The sequence below is a fragment of the Brassica napus genome, chromosome A8 (genome assembly GCF_020379485.1).
Source record: "Brassica napus cultivar Da-Ae chromosome A8, Da-Ae, whole genome shotgun sequence".
NCBI classification, from domain to species: Eukaryota; Viridiplantae; Streptophyta; class Magnoliopsida; order Brassicales; family Brassicaceae; genus Brassica; species Brassica napus.
In genome coordinates this window covers 20,201,556-20,218,115 of record NC_063441.1, presented here as the reverse complement: position 1 = coordinate 20,218,115, position 16,560 = coordinate 20,201,556, and the positions used below count along the sequence as shown (strand labels likewise).

At 36.5% G+C, this 16,560-nt stretch overlaps 3 protein-coding genes across 3 annotated transcripts; 1 reads left to right on the top strand and 2 right to left on the bottom strand.

Annotated features, from left to right (window-relative positions):
* Positions 1-948: 948 nt before the first annotated feature.
* Positions 949-3,188, bottom strand: LOC106361980 (NAP1-related protein 2-like). Its single transcript, XM_013801795.3, has 10 exons — positions 2,934-3,188; positions 2,543-2,665; positions 2,400-2,450; positions 2,250-2,321; positions 2,015-2,128; positions 1,868-1,929; positions 1,717-1,783; positions 1,572-1,628; positions 1,440-1,478; positions 949-1,281 (listed from the first exon to the last, which is right to left on the bottom strand). The coding sequence occupies exons 1-10, from the start codon at positions 3,048-3,050 to the stop codon at positions 1,222-1,224; spliced, it is 762 nt and encodes a 253-aa protein (XP_013657249.2). The 5' UTR covers positions 3,051-3,188; the 3' UTR covers positions 949-1,221.
* A 3,454-nt stretch (positions 3,189-6,642) lies between these two features.
* Positions 6,643-8,159, bottom strand: LOC111199849 (protein PHYTOCHROME KINASE SUBSTRATE 3-like). The gene has a single exon (XM_022690316.2). The coding sequence runs from the start codon at positions 7,825-7,827 to the stop codon at positions 6,742-6,744; it is 1,086 nt and encodes a 361-aa protein (XP_022546037.1). The 5' UTR covers positions 7,828-8,159; the 3' UTR covers positions 6,643-6,741.
* Positions 8,160-9,754: 1,595 nt separating this feature from the next.
* LOC125577160 (protein transport protein SEC31 homolog A-like) lies at positions 9,755-12,421 on the top strand. Its single transcript, XM_048738112.1, has 10 exons — positions 9,755-10,621; positions 10,728-10,782; positions 10,873-10,989; positions 11,083-11,179; positions 11,262-11,298; positions 11,414-11,540; positions 11,628-11,685; positions 11,807-11,904; positions 11,994-12,113; positions 12,308-12,421. The coding sequence occupies exons 1-10, from the start codon at positions 10,305-10,307 to the stop codon at positions 12,389-12,391; spliced, it is 1,110 nt and encodes a 369-aa protein (XP_048594069.1). The 5' UTR covers positions 9,755-10,304; the 3' UTR covers positions 12,392-12,421.
* The last annotated feature ends 4,139 nt before the right edge of the window (positions 12,422-16,560 follow it).

Sequence of the window (16,560 nt, the reverse complement as noted above, 5' to 3'; positions counted from 1 at the left end):
TATTGAACACACCGTGCGTTCTGCCTTGACAAGACTATAAAGTAATATTTTGTTTTGTTTATTATTTTACTTTGCTCATTATCCAAGAAAACAAAATGCATATGAATGGTAACACAACATTGCGGACCGCTTCGTCCCGCTACGGAACGCGTTCAACATTCATAGCCTATGTAGAACTATGTCTACTCGCGTTTTGTGACAATTATAGTTTGTTTTTTTTTTTTTTTTTTTTTTTTTTACAATTATAGTTTGTTGTCTGTACGTTTAGTTCTATTAGATTTCCCACGCTATTAGTAATGATTATTTATATCTGACCGATATCTAATCGTAGTTCATTTGATCCTCTGGGTGGCTCCATATTATACGTCATTAATTAAGTTCCTAAAAATTTGCATTTAAAGGGAGAATTATTTCAGATTTACGACTTTTTCTATGTATTTTATATGAAAACAAAATAAACATACTGGCTGGAAAAGAATTAACATACTAGTATAAGTTATAACCAGTTATGCTACAAGTTGTAACGTACGATACCAATCAAGAATTTAACTGTTGAACTAAAAAATAACTGATGATACAATAATCTTTGTTGCGGCTTAAAAGTAACCGTTAATAATAATTCTACATTTTCCAATTACAAAATAAAACGGTTAAGATTAATTTACGATGAGAAACTGATTTTGTGCAACTTATTTTTGTACTGCAATTTTTTTGGTTGTGTGTTATTGCTAAAGTTTGTACTATTTAGGTTAAGGGCGTTTTTGGCAGACCGCTTTCAAAAATATATTTAAATTGCCATGTTTATGATCTAGTTGGTATATTTGTACCAAAAAAAGAAGTGACTAATCCAAACCGAAGATTCAATTGACTTCTTCAAGATGTTGGTAATAGAATACAGAGCTACGTTTCGTGTTCGTTTCTCATCTTTCTCACTAAACACACACAAAAGAGAGGAGAACATTTATATAAGAAGAGTAGAAGAGAATAGATATGTCAGACTCGAAAACAGTTTAAGCAGGACTCTGCAACAAAGACTGAAAATGGAACTCCTACAAACAAAAAGATTAAAATAGCTAAAATGTATTCTTATCGAAGCATGAAAAGCTTGTCTTATATGTTGTCGTCATGACCATTTTGCTTAAAATTAAAAACCTTTCAACACACACTCTGTTATAGAAGACATGTAAGCAAATGGTGGTTTATGGGGAAGCGCCTCTCCAATCATTCCTCACCATCTTCGCCTTCTGCGTCATCGTCTTCATCAGAATCACCTTCTTCCCCCTAGAAGGTTTGAAAAAAAAAACAAAAAAAACTTATCAGGTCAAAGACTAAATGCACTTGTTTTATACATTACAATAAAGCTCTGTCACAGGACATGTAACATATCATATAATCTCCAGCAGAAAATTAAACCAAGCAAAGGAAAGAAGATGCTTTACCTCATCATCTTCATCATCAAAATCCTCTTCATCAGCCTCCTAAAAAGTTGCATATAACGATTTACCAAACCCTTCTAGTAACTTATATACTCTTACCAATGTTAAAATTAGAAAAAAGGGAGAATAGCTTACATTGTTGAAGTAGGTGAGAGGGTTAGCCCATAAGTCTTCCTTGATGATATCCGCAACCTGCAACAAGACAAAATTCTGAGTTCAAATTGGACAAGACATGATGTCACTCTAACAAACAAGTCACTGTGATATACTAGATCATTACCTCGTCGTGGATCTCTACTTCAACGTCTTCTTCCTTGTGTTGAGCATCGCTAAACCAGGTAAAGAAACTGAAAAAAGGATAGTTAAAATAAAGAGTCATTAGACATGTGATTTTTGCTAATCAGAAAGGCTCTTAAGTCGTCGACTTATACCTCTCTTCAGGTAAGGCACGTTTGTTTCCATTCTTCTCGTGATCAACTCCATTTGACAAGCCCTTCATACATAATTGAGAAAACATAGTTCGGAACAGTGAGAGACAATTCAAGAAATAAGCTTATGTTGTGCAAATATAAAATTACCTTGCCCTCTTTCCACTTGATAGGTGTGGCTGTTATTTTGGTTGTCCCTTCTTCCAGGAAGGTAAAGGTCTTAGTTAGTTTCCCATCCTCAAAGTAAGGGTTGGGATTGAAGTTCTGTAGTCCACACAAATTTAATAACAATCAGTATACTAACAAACTAACAAACTTATCCCTTGGCGTTCTATAGATCAATCAGAGATATGATAAATGATACAAATAAAGAGCAGAAACTTACAAAAGTGATAGAGTATCCAGACTTCACATCTTTGGCATCCTCAACCTCCAGAGAGCTTAGATATTTGAATATCTATCAAACCAAAGAAAAGAATATGAATCTAAGAGGTGAATCAATCTCTTAAGGAAAGGGTATAAGGAAAACACAAACCTTTTGGTCTTCTTCAGTCAAAAGTTCACCAAGAGCAGGGTGGCTCAAGAACTGACCAAAAGGAAGCACATTTAGAGACAAGACAACAATAAGTTTAAAAAACTCTGCAATTGAAAAACAGAACAAGAGAAGCTTTTGCTTACAGCAGTGAGCCAGAAGTCAGGGATGGCTTTGATGATATCGCCACGCTTGTCATAGACAGGCTTCCTTATACCGTTGTACTTCTGCTCCACTTCCAACACTTCATCGCTAGCCTTCTCGTTTATCTACCAAACAAAAAAGGATAACGCAAATTCAACAAAAAGACCAACTTTAAATTGAAAGACACAACAACATACTTAAAGAATCTGACTTTAAATCAAGTTTAAACCGAATCGAGACAAGAGCAAATCCAATTCAGACACAACAACAACAATAACAACAACATACATAAAGACACAGACTTTGGATCATGCAAAACCTAATCGAGACAAGAGCAATCCAATTCAGACAAAAAAAATAAAAAGGGTGTTTCTTCTTTTTAATGAATTATACCTTCTCGAGGTCGTCTTGAATGGCCTGAAGCTTTTCGATGGACAGGACAAGCTCTCCATCGATTTGCTCGACGTTCTCCTCATCAGTCTTCGCCTTCTTGCTCTTGTCCCCCACCATCCTCAGCTTTCCACCCTAATTGCAATTCCACAGACTCCTCTTTATGCTCTCTCTCTGCTTTTTAAGTTCCGTCACAAGAGCAGCGGCTAAAACCCTAACTCTCGTTGATCTATAAAAGCGTGGAGTTTAGGGTTTTGGGGAGGTTTTTCCTAACCAATAAGAGGACGCCACGTTAGGTGATAAGGGTATTCTTGTCAATTCGCATAAAACCTGGGTATTTTAGAGATTTCATTGTGTATGTTTTATTTAGCTTTTTATCAATTAAAATCTACTACATTTACGGATCATTGATTAACAATATGCTCTGTGTAAGTTTCTTTTAAAAAAAAAAATTATTAAAGAAGATATCATGTGTTGACAACAAAAGAAATCATGTAATAAGGGGACCAATAAGAGTTAGGTAACAAATCAAACATTAATACAGTATTATGAATTATGATGATCATATTCATATTTATAGATTTAATATTCTTGTCAGATAAATGCTTACTAATCATTAACTTGCATTTGGAAAAAGTGGAGTTGCAGCAACTTGTTAATATTTTATATACATGGGCTTATAACGGGCTTTCTAAAGAGCCCTACCGGCTAGTGAACACCCTAATTGAAATAAACATGGGCCAGTAGACGGCAAATGAAGAATGTACACTCTCATAGAATTAACTAGGCTTGGGCCTGGGAGTTCGGGAAGCCCGGTTGATTTGGATTTTTGGTATTATGCTTGCAAGTCTCATTCAAGTTTTACTAATTATCGAGTCGGGTTCGGTTTAATTTATTCTGGATTCGGTTCAAATCAGATCATAATCAATGTTTGAAATCGTCTAAATGTATATATTTTAAACTTCAAAATTGACAAAAAAACCAAAATATAAAAATTATTCATAAATCTAATTAAAATATCTAAATTAACTAAAAATTATTCAAAATAACAAATAAAACAAACTACAGTTTTTTTTTTGAATACTCTAAAATATCAAAATCACCTTAACATGTATAAAAACATTAACATATGTAACTAATTTTAGATATTTTCGGATCCTAGTTTGGATTTCGGTTCGGTTTGAGTTATAACCAAACTCCAAAGTACTAAGCTCATAAATCCAGTTTGGATATTTTTGTATAACAGTTTAGATCCAGTTTCTGTTAATTTTTCCGGTTTGAGTTGAGGTATGTACTTCGGATTGGGGTAAAAACGCCCATACCTTAGAATTAACTTTTTTTTTTTGTATAAGAACTAATTATTAACCAATCCACTTTCATATATTTGTTTATGGGGATGGCTTTTTAGAGAAAAAGGTATCGCACTATTCATATTCGACGTTCGATTTATTAGAGTTGTTTGGCTCTAGTTGGGAATTTATGTGCATATATATTTTTTAAAAAATAACAGGTATACTTCTTTTTCTTATTAAATATTGAATGGAATTGGGTAAGGTGGTCACAAAATAATTAATATTGTTGAAAACATTCTCCATAGCCGGTGGTACCACAATACTTATAGAAAAGATTAACAGACGATGACAAAAAAAAAAAAGATTAACTTAGGCCCTGTTCGTTTGTACATCTGGAAGATGCATCCAGATGGTCCATCTAGATGTCTTATCCAGATGCTCCATCTGGATGTTGTTCGTTTCTTCATTTCGTCCATGCATCCAGATGAATCATCTGAATGCAACTATGTTCGTTTGTTTGTCATTTTTAATTTCCATCTGCATCCGGGTAGACTTGTTAATAAAATGACAAATATTTTTTTTTACGTTTCAGTGGAAAAATAGCATTTTTACGGTTTTCGCCGAAAATATTTTTTGCGATTTTTGAGGAAATGTGTTTTTCGCGAAAAAGTGCATTTTTATGGTTTTGGCAGAAAAATAAGTTTTATGGGTTTGGCGGAAAATACGTTTTTGCGGTTTGGACGGAAAAAGTGTGTTTTGAAGTTTTGGCGGGAAAAGTGTTTTTGACGGGAAAAGTTTTTTTTTCACGATTTTGACGGGAAAAGTTATTTTTTGCGTTTTGGCGGGAAAATACATTTTTCCGATTTTGGCGGGAAAATGCATTTTTCCAGTTTTGGCGGGAAAATACATTTTTCCAGCTTTGGCAGGAAAATGCGTTTTCCGGTTTTGGCGGGAAAATACGTTTTTCGGTTTTGGTAGGAAAATGCGTTTTCCGGTTTTGGCGGGAAAATGCGTTTTCCGGTTTTGGCGGGAAAATAAGTTTTCCGGTTTTGGCGGGAAAATACATTTTTTCCGGTTTTGGCGGGAAAATGCGTTTTCCGGTTTTGGCGGGAAAATGCGTTTTTCCGGTTTTAGCGGGAAAATCCCGTTTTCCGGTTTTGGTGGGAAAATTCTGTTTTCCGGTTTTGGCTGAAAAATGCATTTTTCTGGTTTTGGTTGGAAAATTCCATTTTCTGGTTTTGGCGGGAAAATTCCGTTTTCCGGTTTTGGTGGGAAAATTGTATTTTTCGTTTTCGCGGAAAAATTGTATTTTTTGGTTTTGGCGAGAAAATGCGTTTTTTTTTGTTTTGGCGAGAAAATGCTTTGTTTCCGGTTTTGGCTGGAAAATGCTTTTTGCGGTTTTGGCCGGAAAATGCTTTTGGAGTTTTGGCGGGAATATGCGTTTTTTAGGCTTTGGTCGAAAAGTGTGGTTTTACTGGTTTAGCTGAAAAATGTATTTTAATGAAAATGTGTGTTTTATGTTTTTTGCGGAAAAATGCATCTTGCGGTTTTGGCGGGAAAGTGTGTTTTTCCGTTTTTGCGAGAAAATGTATTTTCTGGTTTTGGCGGAAAAATGTATTTGCAAAAAAATAAGATTGACGGTTTGAAAATAATATTTCTATTTTAAAAGGTCATTTTTGTCATTTATTATTTTGGACTGAACTAGATGCATCTGCATCCAGATGCACCATCAAGACTCACCTTCATTTGGATGAGAATTTGAGATGAGTTTTTAAAAATTCAGCTGGGTGATCCATCTGGATGTAGCATTATAATGCACTAAACGAACATCAATTTGCATCTTCACCCAGATGGATCACCTGGGTGAGCAAACGAACAGGGCTATAGACATTTTTCGAGTTATTGATTGGTCTCAGTTTGAGAATATTCCCTTCACATTTACTACTACCAACCCTAAGTTTGTAATTGCATGGCTACGAACGCATAGCCAATGTTAATGCCATTTTTGTATAATCTCACAGAGACTAATAAATAATTCTTTGTCTCGACGTCAAGTTATCGTCGACGTTTCTTATTGGTTATTATCCACATGCAAAATTTGTGGGGTCAAGACTGATCAAGACTCACGAGAAAGATTTATATAATCACAATGTTTTTATTACATAACTCGTTCCCATCAAGCGTTTAGCATGGATGTGATATATGAAACATTGAAACTTGTGGTGTAGAAATGATAAAGTTATATGTTAATGTCACCTCTTAACCTTACAGTTAGATACGTCATAATTGAATAAACATACCGTTGAAAACTTAAAACTTAGATCACTCCAAAGAACTCGAAATTTTATAGAGTTTTTTTTTCCATTGATTCTTTTCTTAAAATCACAATACTCTAGGGTTTGATAACATAAACCAGCAACAGACCAAATCATCAAAATCCATTATCATGCACACAAGCAAATATTACAAAACATTTGAAAATAGCTATAATTTATAAAGACACACACATACTTTGTTTCTTAAAGAAAACTCAAGTCTTGAATCCTAATCTCAGTTTTTAACTTCTTATGCTGAGAAATCTCGTGATGATCAACCTTGGCTGCTTCTTTAACATTTTTAGCACTATCAACAACCGAGACAGCTTTGTAACTCTTACAACCCGACAAAAACCCACCCGACCGGACTTTCTCAGCAATCACCGGTTTAGTTTTAACCACCGAACCACTTCTCGTGCCTCTCTTCATAATATCGAAATCCGAAATGACCGATTGATCTGCCATACTTCCCGTCACCACACTCCATCCAATGCTAACCTCACTAGGCTCATAGACACTGCTCGTTATGTTCTCAATCTCAAACAAATCAGAACTCGCTTCGCTTGCTGTCTCCTCCTCTTGTGTCTTGCTGCTCATTGAAGAGTTATTACCATTGTTGTGAATGTTGTTCTTATGGTTTGGTATCGCGTCCCATGTAAGCATAGAGAGCTTTCTCTCGAGGTTCATGGCGATATCAGACCTTTGGATAGGTATTGGAATCATGGGTCTTGGTTTATCCATGTGCTTTCTTGCGTCGTAAGCAACGAAATCTCGATCATAATTTCTACCTTTACCAGCTATCTTTCTGTCGGTATTGATGGTTTTAACCCCCGAGCATGGACCGTTGCATCTAAACCCACCAAAAGAGACGCTTACATCGTTTGTTTTACGTTGCTTGTTGTCATTGTTGTTGTTCATCCTCATGAGAAAGGTTTGACTGTTGTAACTTGACTCGGATCTTACACTTGGAGTTCCATGTCGGCTTGTTCTTGATCTAGATGACGTCGTTTTCGTCAACTGAGTATTAGTATGAGGATGATACTCTTTGTTTTCCTTCTCGTGTGGCTTAGTGATATCCACCGTGGAGTCAACATGATCTAGTTTCATGCTGAAGTACTTTTCTGCGCCGAATACTCCAATCTCGGAGTCAACATCAGCAACAGAAGCTTTGATTGTGGGCTTGTCTGAGGTTTTTGAAGAAGGTTGCTCTTGGATCGAAGAGAGGACAAGTAGTTGTGGTTTATGAGTTGAGATTTGGTGAAAATGGGCACTCTTCTTTTCAGCATCCATCTCTATTTTGTGTTTGTATATATGTTGTTTAGTTAGTGACTACTTTATCAAGTGATAAATTACAAAAGATCAAACAAAAAGGAGTTAAAGGGAAATGACAAGAAGAAGAAATCTATGGAAATGATGGGGGGGTTTTGCAGAGAGAAAAAGCTTTGAAGGTGGATGTGTTCATGAGGGGGCTTCTTCACTATTATATAGAGAAAACATAATCTTATTGGAGGAAGTGGTTCCAAGTCATAGTTAGTAGTCAGACAATTTGCAAACACAAATTTAATTGTGGCCTTTTCAAGATTTGTCATATAAAATAAGTACATTTTTTTCATAAAGTGGTTAGTACATTAGAACGTTAGAGTTTAAAAACAAAAAGGTATTTTAGATGTGGTTTTAATATGATTTAAAGAGTTATCGTATAAAAAAACTATTTTTGTTTGGTAAAAGTAGGAGCTGTTCACATTTTTTATACAACTTTTTTTGTATCATTCATTTTACGAATATTTATTTAGTTTTAAAGATGGAAGCTGGTTTAGGGACAGTATTTTAGCCATAAGCTATATATAAATTAATATTGAAAACTTTTTAAAAAAATCGACAACGTTATTGAAGTAAATAATGTGACAATCAGGAGAATTCAAATTTTTATCAAACGTAGATAAAAGCCAAATTAGCATTATGAGTTTAGACCTTTTAACTTTGTACATTTCTTCTTCCCTAACGAGGAATGATTCGAATTATCACAATCACCAAATAGTTCTTTCTTTATATCGGAATTATACATTTTGTGTTTTAATCCATGAGAATAAGATGTGGACAATGTTATGACAACTGGTATCGTAGTGCAAAGAAATAAAAGGACCAAAGGAATAGATTGCTATTTATTGTTATGCTCATTGTTCAGTAATAAATAGGTTGAAAGATTGGTTTTAGATGGAATTTTCAATTCTAACGTATATGTATCACACATTCAATTATAAACTGCCTAGACGTCTGCTGGAAAGTTTGGCAGTGGCAACATCAAAGATCTTTTCAATATCATGTCATTGTCCTTTTTGAATAATAACAATCCAAAACTAACTTTGGAATTTGTCAGGAAAACAAATGTTTGTTTTTCTTCACAGTACTCGTCTTAAGGAAAACACAAGTTATCAACAGACAAGCACAATGGACATATTTAACTACTTGTTTAACGATACATATAGGATATAGGAAAAAATATTATTTATACACATGATTCGTGAAGAGAAAAAAATCATTATGTAACATGATTTTGAGATCGTTAATTTAGTTTGGTAGTGAAACTCATACACAATTCAAGACCTGAAGGGAAGTATTAACAGAGGTCAAAGACTAACACCCTTTAGATTTAGGGATAATTGGCAAAATACCCTATCTAAGTTTTGAAAATTGGAAAATACACTGCTCTTAACCCCTTTTTTTTGTGGAAACTACACTTTTATTGTCAACTAAACTACACTTATTTATGTAAATTCTGAACTTAGCAATATTATTTTTGGAATAAACATATATTTAAATAATAAATATTCATAATAGGATAACTTTTGAAATATTTGAAAATTATCTCTAACAATAAACAGTTTTACTAATAAAGTCTATAACATAGTGAGATATTAAAATAGCCTAGTTTTCAAAATAGAGTCTCAATTTAAAGTACTTTATCAGTTTTCCTTTAGATTTATGTTGTCCAAACCCATTCTTGACAAATGTAATTTTATTCTGCTTTTTAAATATATACTAGGATAAGATATGCATCTTGCGGATAGTGAGTTTATTTGTATATATTATCGATAACTTTTTTATATATTTGATCATTTTATTTATATATATACAATATTTTTTATTGTTATTATATAATTTTTTTCCGATGAAGCGGTTCAATTTTTATTAAAAATTGTGGAACTAAACTATAATTTTTGATAAAAATTATCGATAATATATACAAATAAATTCACCCAAAGCGCATGTTTTATCCTATTTCTAATTAAGTGATACCTAAACATAATTTTTTTAATTAATTAAACTTAAAGTTACAAGTGTTTAAATGATTGTCAGTTAATATATATGAGATATTTCTCTTTATCCAATCTCGTAAAATGAAACAAGGCCTTTCTTGAATCTATTGGGCTGAGAAAGTTTTCTAATCAAAGGCGATGGTTCAGAACCGGAATTATACTACAGGTTTGTTTGAGCGACTGTTGTCCAAGCAATATTTGTCTGGTGGTGTTTCTGTCTTTTCCACAAACATAAAAACAGCATAAGTGACGTGTCATGTTCTAAAAGGTTGTGTTTGCGTAACACCAAGTACGAACATTCCGATATTACCCCGTACTCGTTTACTATATAAACCACATCGAACAAATCAAATCCCTCTTCAAATCTCCCAGTCCCTTCCTCGCTCTTCTCTCTAGCTATTGGATCGGTGACTCTGCTTCTGTTAGTTTCAGCTTTGAGTCGCTGCTACAATGTCTTGCATTAAGAGAGTTGATAGATCCGCGTACGTTGCCATGGCACCAGAAGCTCCGTTCATGGCTGCCGGAACGATGGCCGGAGCCGTTGATCTGTCTTTCAGCTCATCCTCCAACCTCGAGATCTTTGAACTCGATTTTAACTCCGAAGACCACGAGATCAAACTATTAGGTCAGTGCTCAAGCTCAGAGAGGTTTACTCGACTCGCTTGGGGAAGTTATGGACCCGGGTCCGAGGAATCTCCTTATGGTCTCATCGCTGGTGGCCTCGTCGACGGGAATATCGGTTTATGGAATCCAATCACTCTGATTCGGTGAGTTTTCTCTTTCTCTATAACCCTAATTGTTAGGGTTTATATATGAAAAAGTGTTTCCGTAATGGACAAGTAAAGTATTTGATTTTCTTTTTGTTTATTTCAGTTCTGAGTGTAATGAAAGTGCGCACGTTAGACATCTTTCAAAACATAAAGGGCCAGTGAGTTGTAATCTCTTTAACAGAATCTAATGTTGGGCTAGGTTCTTTTCGATGCTTACATATATATATATATATTCTCTTGTATGTTAGGTTCGTGCTCTTGAGTTTAATGTTATCTCCCCAAACCAACTTGCTTCCGGGGATGATGATGGCACGATCTGCATTTGGGACTTAGCAAATACTTCAGATCCTTCTCATGTCCTAAAGGTATATAATTAGGCTACCATGCATGTCAGGGTCTTGCTTTATCCCAAAGTACCATTGAAATTGCATGGTTACAACTTCATATCTTGTTTACAGGGCAGTGGCTCTTATACGCAAGGTGAAATCTCCTCTGTTTCATGGAATAGAGAGTTTAAACATGTTTTAGCATCGACCTCATATAATGGGACTACTGGTGAGAATTAGTGTTTCTCCTTCCTTCTATATAATCTGATTCCACTTTCTGCTGATTGTTACTCGTTCTTGTGTATTCTTAGTGATATGGGACGTGAATAACAAGAAGGTTATAACAGGGTAAGTGTTGACATCTTCTTTACCATGCATTGTTTATCTGAAATGTGATACATCCTTTAATTAGTGATATCTCTTTTATCATAACCTGACATGTTCACTAATTATCAACCAACAGATTCAAAAATTCCGAATCGAGCGATAGATTTAAAGGTCTCATTAGCTGCTCAGTTTTGCAATGGGATCCTGATAATTGTAATCAGATAATGATTGCATCAGATGAAGACAGTTCACCTTCTGTGAAGGTAATCAAACATTTAACCTGTTTGTTGTACAAGTTTTAAATAATTTTGGCTCTTTATTATTTTCTAAAGATAATTTTTTGCTATTAGCTTTTGGACATAAGGTATCCACAATCACCTGTTCGCACATTTGTTGGCCACCACAGAGGTATGCCTTTTGTTATGTGTTTTAGCTAAATCTATGTACCATGTTGTTATTTTTGTGTTCCTGTTTTTATAGTGTTTATAGCATTGGTGAAACATAAGTGGTGATACATGTTATATATAAGGTGTGATTGCAATGGAGTGGTGTCCAAGTGACAGCTTGTATCTACTTACCTGTGCTAGAGACAACCGAACTATTTGCTGGAACACAAAGACAGGACAGGTAAAAGAGAACAATAATTTTGATATAGCTCTGTTAGCTATATAGTAATTTATGTAAATTAATGGAATTTTTGTTTCAATTTATTTCAGATTGTGGCTGAGTTACCTACTACAAACAATTCAAATTTTGATGTTCATTGGTCCCCAAAGATACCTGGAGTTGTATCAGCATCTTCAGCTGATGGGAATATTAGCATCTATAACCTTGAGGTACCTCTTTCTCTTTGGTGATTGAAGTATGTGTAGTAGACCAATCTGAATAATACACAAGATACGATAATAATGAACCTTATGAACTCAGAGATCATTTTCCATCGTCATGGTTTGTTTTAGAAGACCAAAACGTTTAGGGCTTAGTTTCATTCTCTTTTGTGTTCTGAAGAATGTATGTACTATATATGTAGGGTTGCAGCCGCAATGGTAGTGGAGAGAACAATCTTATTGATGGAGCTCCTTTATTAACAGCACCAAAATGGTGGAAGCTATAAGAGCCCAAGCCCAAGAAGAACAACCAAGCCTGTTAGACTAAGTGTTTAGGGTTTTAGCAAGTTTTTTTTTTTTTTTGTCGTCAACTTTACAGACTCATATAGACTCTGTAAACCAAGCCGGAAGATATTGATCCATGTGAACGACGAAAGACGGCTGAATCCTAACACTGCGTGCTAGGCTATCCGCCTTTGTATTCTGCGCTCTTGGTACATGGACGATCTCTGATTGTAGGAAACTTGCTCTCAGACTTTTGATGTCTTCCAAATAACTTGCAAACGCTGGCCACTCTTCTGGTTCCGAAACCATCTTCACCAATTGAGAACAATCCGTTGCAAACGTAACCTGAGATTGACGTAAATTCCTCATACATTCCATAGCCCATAGTAGTGCTTCCATCTCCGCATGTAGAGGAGAAAGGCTAGCCCGAACATTCCTCGCCCCCAGCAACCCAGCGAAGCCTTCTAAAGTGCTGTGCCAACCCTGGCCGGAGAAAGTATCTTTCTCTTTCCAGGAACCATCTGTGAAACACCATCGTCCTGGATTTAACAGTGAAGACCTAATCTCTTCCTGTGGGACCATTCTCTGTTCATTCACTAGTTGGGCTTCAGCCCAAAGGGTTGATTCTGTTTCCGCCAATTTGAGCGTATCCCTAGGATCAATATCCAGATTACTAAAAACCTTACTATTCCTTCCTTTCCAGATATACCATAGTATCCATGCGAACTGATGATCATCTAACTGCGGAAAGACTCTCCAGAAAAGATGATCCATATTTGCAAAAAGGGATTGTGTGGGAAATGTAGTTGGATTTGATGGTATCTTTGAGAGAGCCCAAACCTGAAGTGCTGGAGGACATTCGAAAAACACATGATTTATCGATTCCTCCTCAGCTCCGCATCTTGTACAACATATATCGCCAGTTATCCCTCTCGCTTGTAAATTTTTCTTAACCGCTATACACCCTGTCACCAACTGCCAGAGAAAATGTTTAAGCTTTGGTGGACACCTGACTTTCCAGCAGAATGATTTCAAACCATCGACCGTAGGTCCAAAAAATGCTGGTGGTTTTGCTCTATCCGGGTAAACTCGTTCTACCTGATATCCCGATTTAACCGTGTATTTCCCTTTTGTTGTGAAATGCCATCCATCTTTGTCCTCCAACTGATATCTACTCAGTCGTATACTCTCGATAATTTTCACATCCTGTGGATCCACTAGAGCCTGAAGTGCCTGCGAGTTCCAAATTCCCAAAGTGGGGTCTATAAGAGAAGCCACTGTGAGGTCAGGGTAAAGATTGTGTTGGTTTTTATTTGCTGGTCTCGGGCGAGTGGTTGGGAGCCAAGGATCATTCCATACAGAGATAGAAGATCCTGATCCCACCCGTTTGATTAGTCCTTTGCTAACCAGAGATCTAGCTGATGTAATACTCCGCCATCCATATGACGGAGAGTATGAGCGAATCGGTTCCAGGGGTGAGGCATTCCTGAAATATCGACCTTTAAAAACTCGAGAAAATAAAGTATTTGGCTTCTCGATCAATCGCCAAAACTGTTTACCAAGCATCGCTGTATTGAAATCAGTGATGTCTTTAAAACCCAGTCCTCCTTCCTCCTTGCTAACACATACTTTATCCCAAGATTTCCAATGCATACCTCTCGTACTTCCCCCGGGGCTCCACCAAAATTGGGCTACCGCACCTGTCAGTTTCTTTACGGTTGCCTTAGGCAATCGATAGCAAGACATCACATGATTTGGTAATGCCGTAATCACCGATTTAATAATCACCTCTTTTCCTCCTTTTGTAAAGAACTTAAAAGTCCAACCATTAACCCGTTTGTTTAGTCTATCCTGCACAAAACTAAAAACCTGAACCTTTGAACCCCCAAGATTTTCTGGTAATCCTAGATAAGTTCCCATTCCTCCATGATTCTGAATGCCCAGGATGTCTCTCATTTCCTGTCTGTTGGACTCTTCAATTTTATGTCCAAATTGGATCGAAGACTTCTCAAAATTAATGAGTTGACCTGACACCATCTCATATTCCTTTAAGATTCTGAGAATAGTTTGACATTCCTCTCTCTGGGCTTTGCAAAAGAAAAGACTATCATCCGCAAACAGTAGATGTGAAATGGAAGGACATGCTCGAGCTACCTTCATTCCTGTCAATTGTTTCCCATCCTCCGCCTTTTTAATATTTGCAATCAAAGCCTCAGTGCACAAAATAAATAAATAAGGAGATAACGGATCTCCTTGCCGTAACCCTCTATTCGGAATAATAAGGCCTCTTGGTTGTCCATTTAGTAAAACCCGATATTGAACCGATGATATGCATTCCATCATTAATTTAATCCAATGAAGATCAAAACCCATCTTCTCTAGTAAAGCTTTAATAAAGTCCCATTCCACTCTATCATACGCTTTGCTCATATCCGTTTTAATTGCCATATATTTTCCTTGACATGATTTGTTAGTCCGTAATCCATGAAACATCTCCTGAGCTATAAGAATATTATCAGTTATCAACCTCCCTGCCACGAATGCCGATTGCGTTTCCGAAATAAGAGACGGCAGACAAAGTTTCAGCCGCTGGCACAGAACCTTCGAGATAATTTTATACCCGACATTACATAGACTAATGGGTCTCAATTCCGTCATCCTAGTAGGCCTCTCCGTCTTTGGGATCATACATATATTAGTAATATTTAACCGTGGATCCAAGTCCCCAGACACCAAAAAATTATTTACCATTGTTACCAAATCATTCTTAATGATATGCCAGGAATGCTGGAAAAAAAGAGCCGTCATACCATCCGGTCCTGGCGCCTTCTCTGGATGCATCATAAACAAAGCCTCTTTTACCTCACTCTCAGTCGCCACTCTCAACAATCGTTGATTCATCTGAGGAGTGATACCCGTTGTTACCTCTGAGAGAAAACTATCAAATCCTGTCGGCGAAGTGGTACTAAACAGCTCTTCAAAATAGTCAACAGCCACCTTTTCCACTCCAATATCTTCTGTAATCCAGTTCCCCGCAGCATCATGTAAGCCAACAATCCTATTCCGAACTCGTCGTTGCTTAGTTAAGGCATGATAGAACTTGGTATTTAGATCCCCCGAAGAGTACCACATATTCCTACTTTTCTGGTGCCAATAATCTTCTTCATCCTTATAAGCTTCTTGTAACTTTCTGGAGACCTCCACAATATCCTCCTGTGACCTAGCATTATCTGTCTGAACCTCCTCGAGGGCCTTTTGTAAATCGCTTATTTTCTCCTTGCCATAAGGTGGATTATTTTTCCGCCATTTTGCAATTTCATGTCGACAATTGCTAATTTTTGCTACTATATCATCCTCGCTACGAATCCTATCATCTGACCAACCCGTCGTAATGGATTCCAGAAGCCCCTCTTGCCCTACCCACCTCTTATCAAACCGAAATTGCCCTTTCCTTCTGTGAACTTTATCGTCTAGATACGCCACCACTGGTCGATGATCGGATGCCACCAAACCTAGATATTCTGTGTAAGAACAGGGAAATAGAGTATGCCACTCCTCATTTGCTAGAGCGCGATCTAACCGACACCTTACAGTCACAGCCCCTTTTCCTTTTCCTCTTCTCCCCTGCCACGACATTTTGTTCCCTCTAGCCGGAAATTCCAGAAGTCCAGTATTTCTTATCATGTTATTAAAAGGGATAAAAGAATCCGCACTTCTCAAAGCTCCTCCATCTTTTTCATGATTTCCCGTAATCTCGTTTAAATCACCAATAATAAACCAGGGCTCAGATCTTGCAATGCCATACCTAGTTAATCTTTCCCACACTTGTTCCCTCATTTGTTGAACCGGATCTCCATAAACAAATGTGAGAAACACCTTTTTCCCCAAAGCCACCGCCTCCACATCTATCATTCGATTACTTGAATAGAGTATATTAACTTGATACTCATTATTATAGAAAAGTGCTAGACCACCACTCCTTCCATTTGGTTCCACTGTAACCAGATTATCAAAACCCGAATGTAATTGAAATCTGTGTACAAAGTCATACTCCTGTTTGGTCTCTGATAAAAAAAGAAAATCTGGTTTATGTTTGTGCCATATCTCTCGCAGATAACTCATTGTCCATTTACTTCCCATTCCTCTACAGTTCCAACTTAGTGCTCTCATT

Coding starts and splice junctions, on each gene's coding strand:
- LOC106361980 (XM_013801795.3), bottom strand. CDS start 3,050: ATGGTGGGGGACAAGAGCAAGAAGGCGAAGACTGATGAGGAGAACGTC. Junction 1,784..1,867: donor CGTGCCTTACCTGAAGAGAG/GTATAAGTCGAC, acceptor TCCTTTTTTCAG/TTTCTTTACCTGGTTTAGCG. Junction 1,282..1,439: donor TTGATGATGAAGATGATGAG/GTAAAGCATCTT, acceptor CAAACCTTCTAG/GGGGAAGAAGGTGATTCTGA.
- LOC111199849 (XM_022690316.2), bottom strand. CDS start 7,827: ATGGATGCTGAAAAGAAGAGTGCCCATTTTCACCAAATCTCAACTCAT.
- LOC125577160 (XM_048738112.1), top strand. CDS start 10,305: ATGTCTTGCATTAAGAGAGTTGATAGATCCGCGTACGTTGCCATGGCA. Junction 10,622..10,727: donor AATCCAATCACTCTGATTCG/GTGAGTTTTCTC, acceptor TGTTTATTTCAG/TTCTGAGTGTAATGAAAGTG. Junction 11,686..11,806: donor ATTTGTTGGCCACCACAGAG/GTATGCCTTTTG, acceptor GTTATATATAAG/GTGTGATTGCAATGGAGTGG.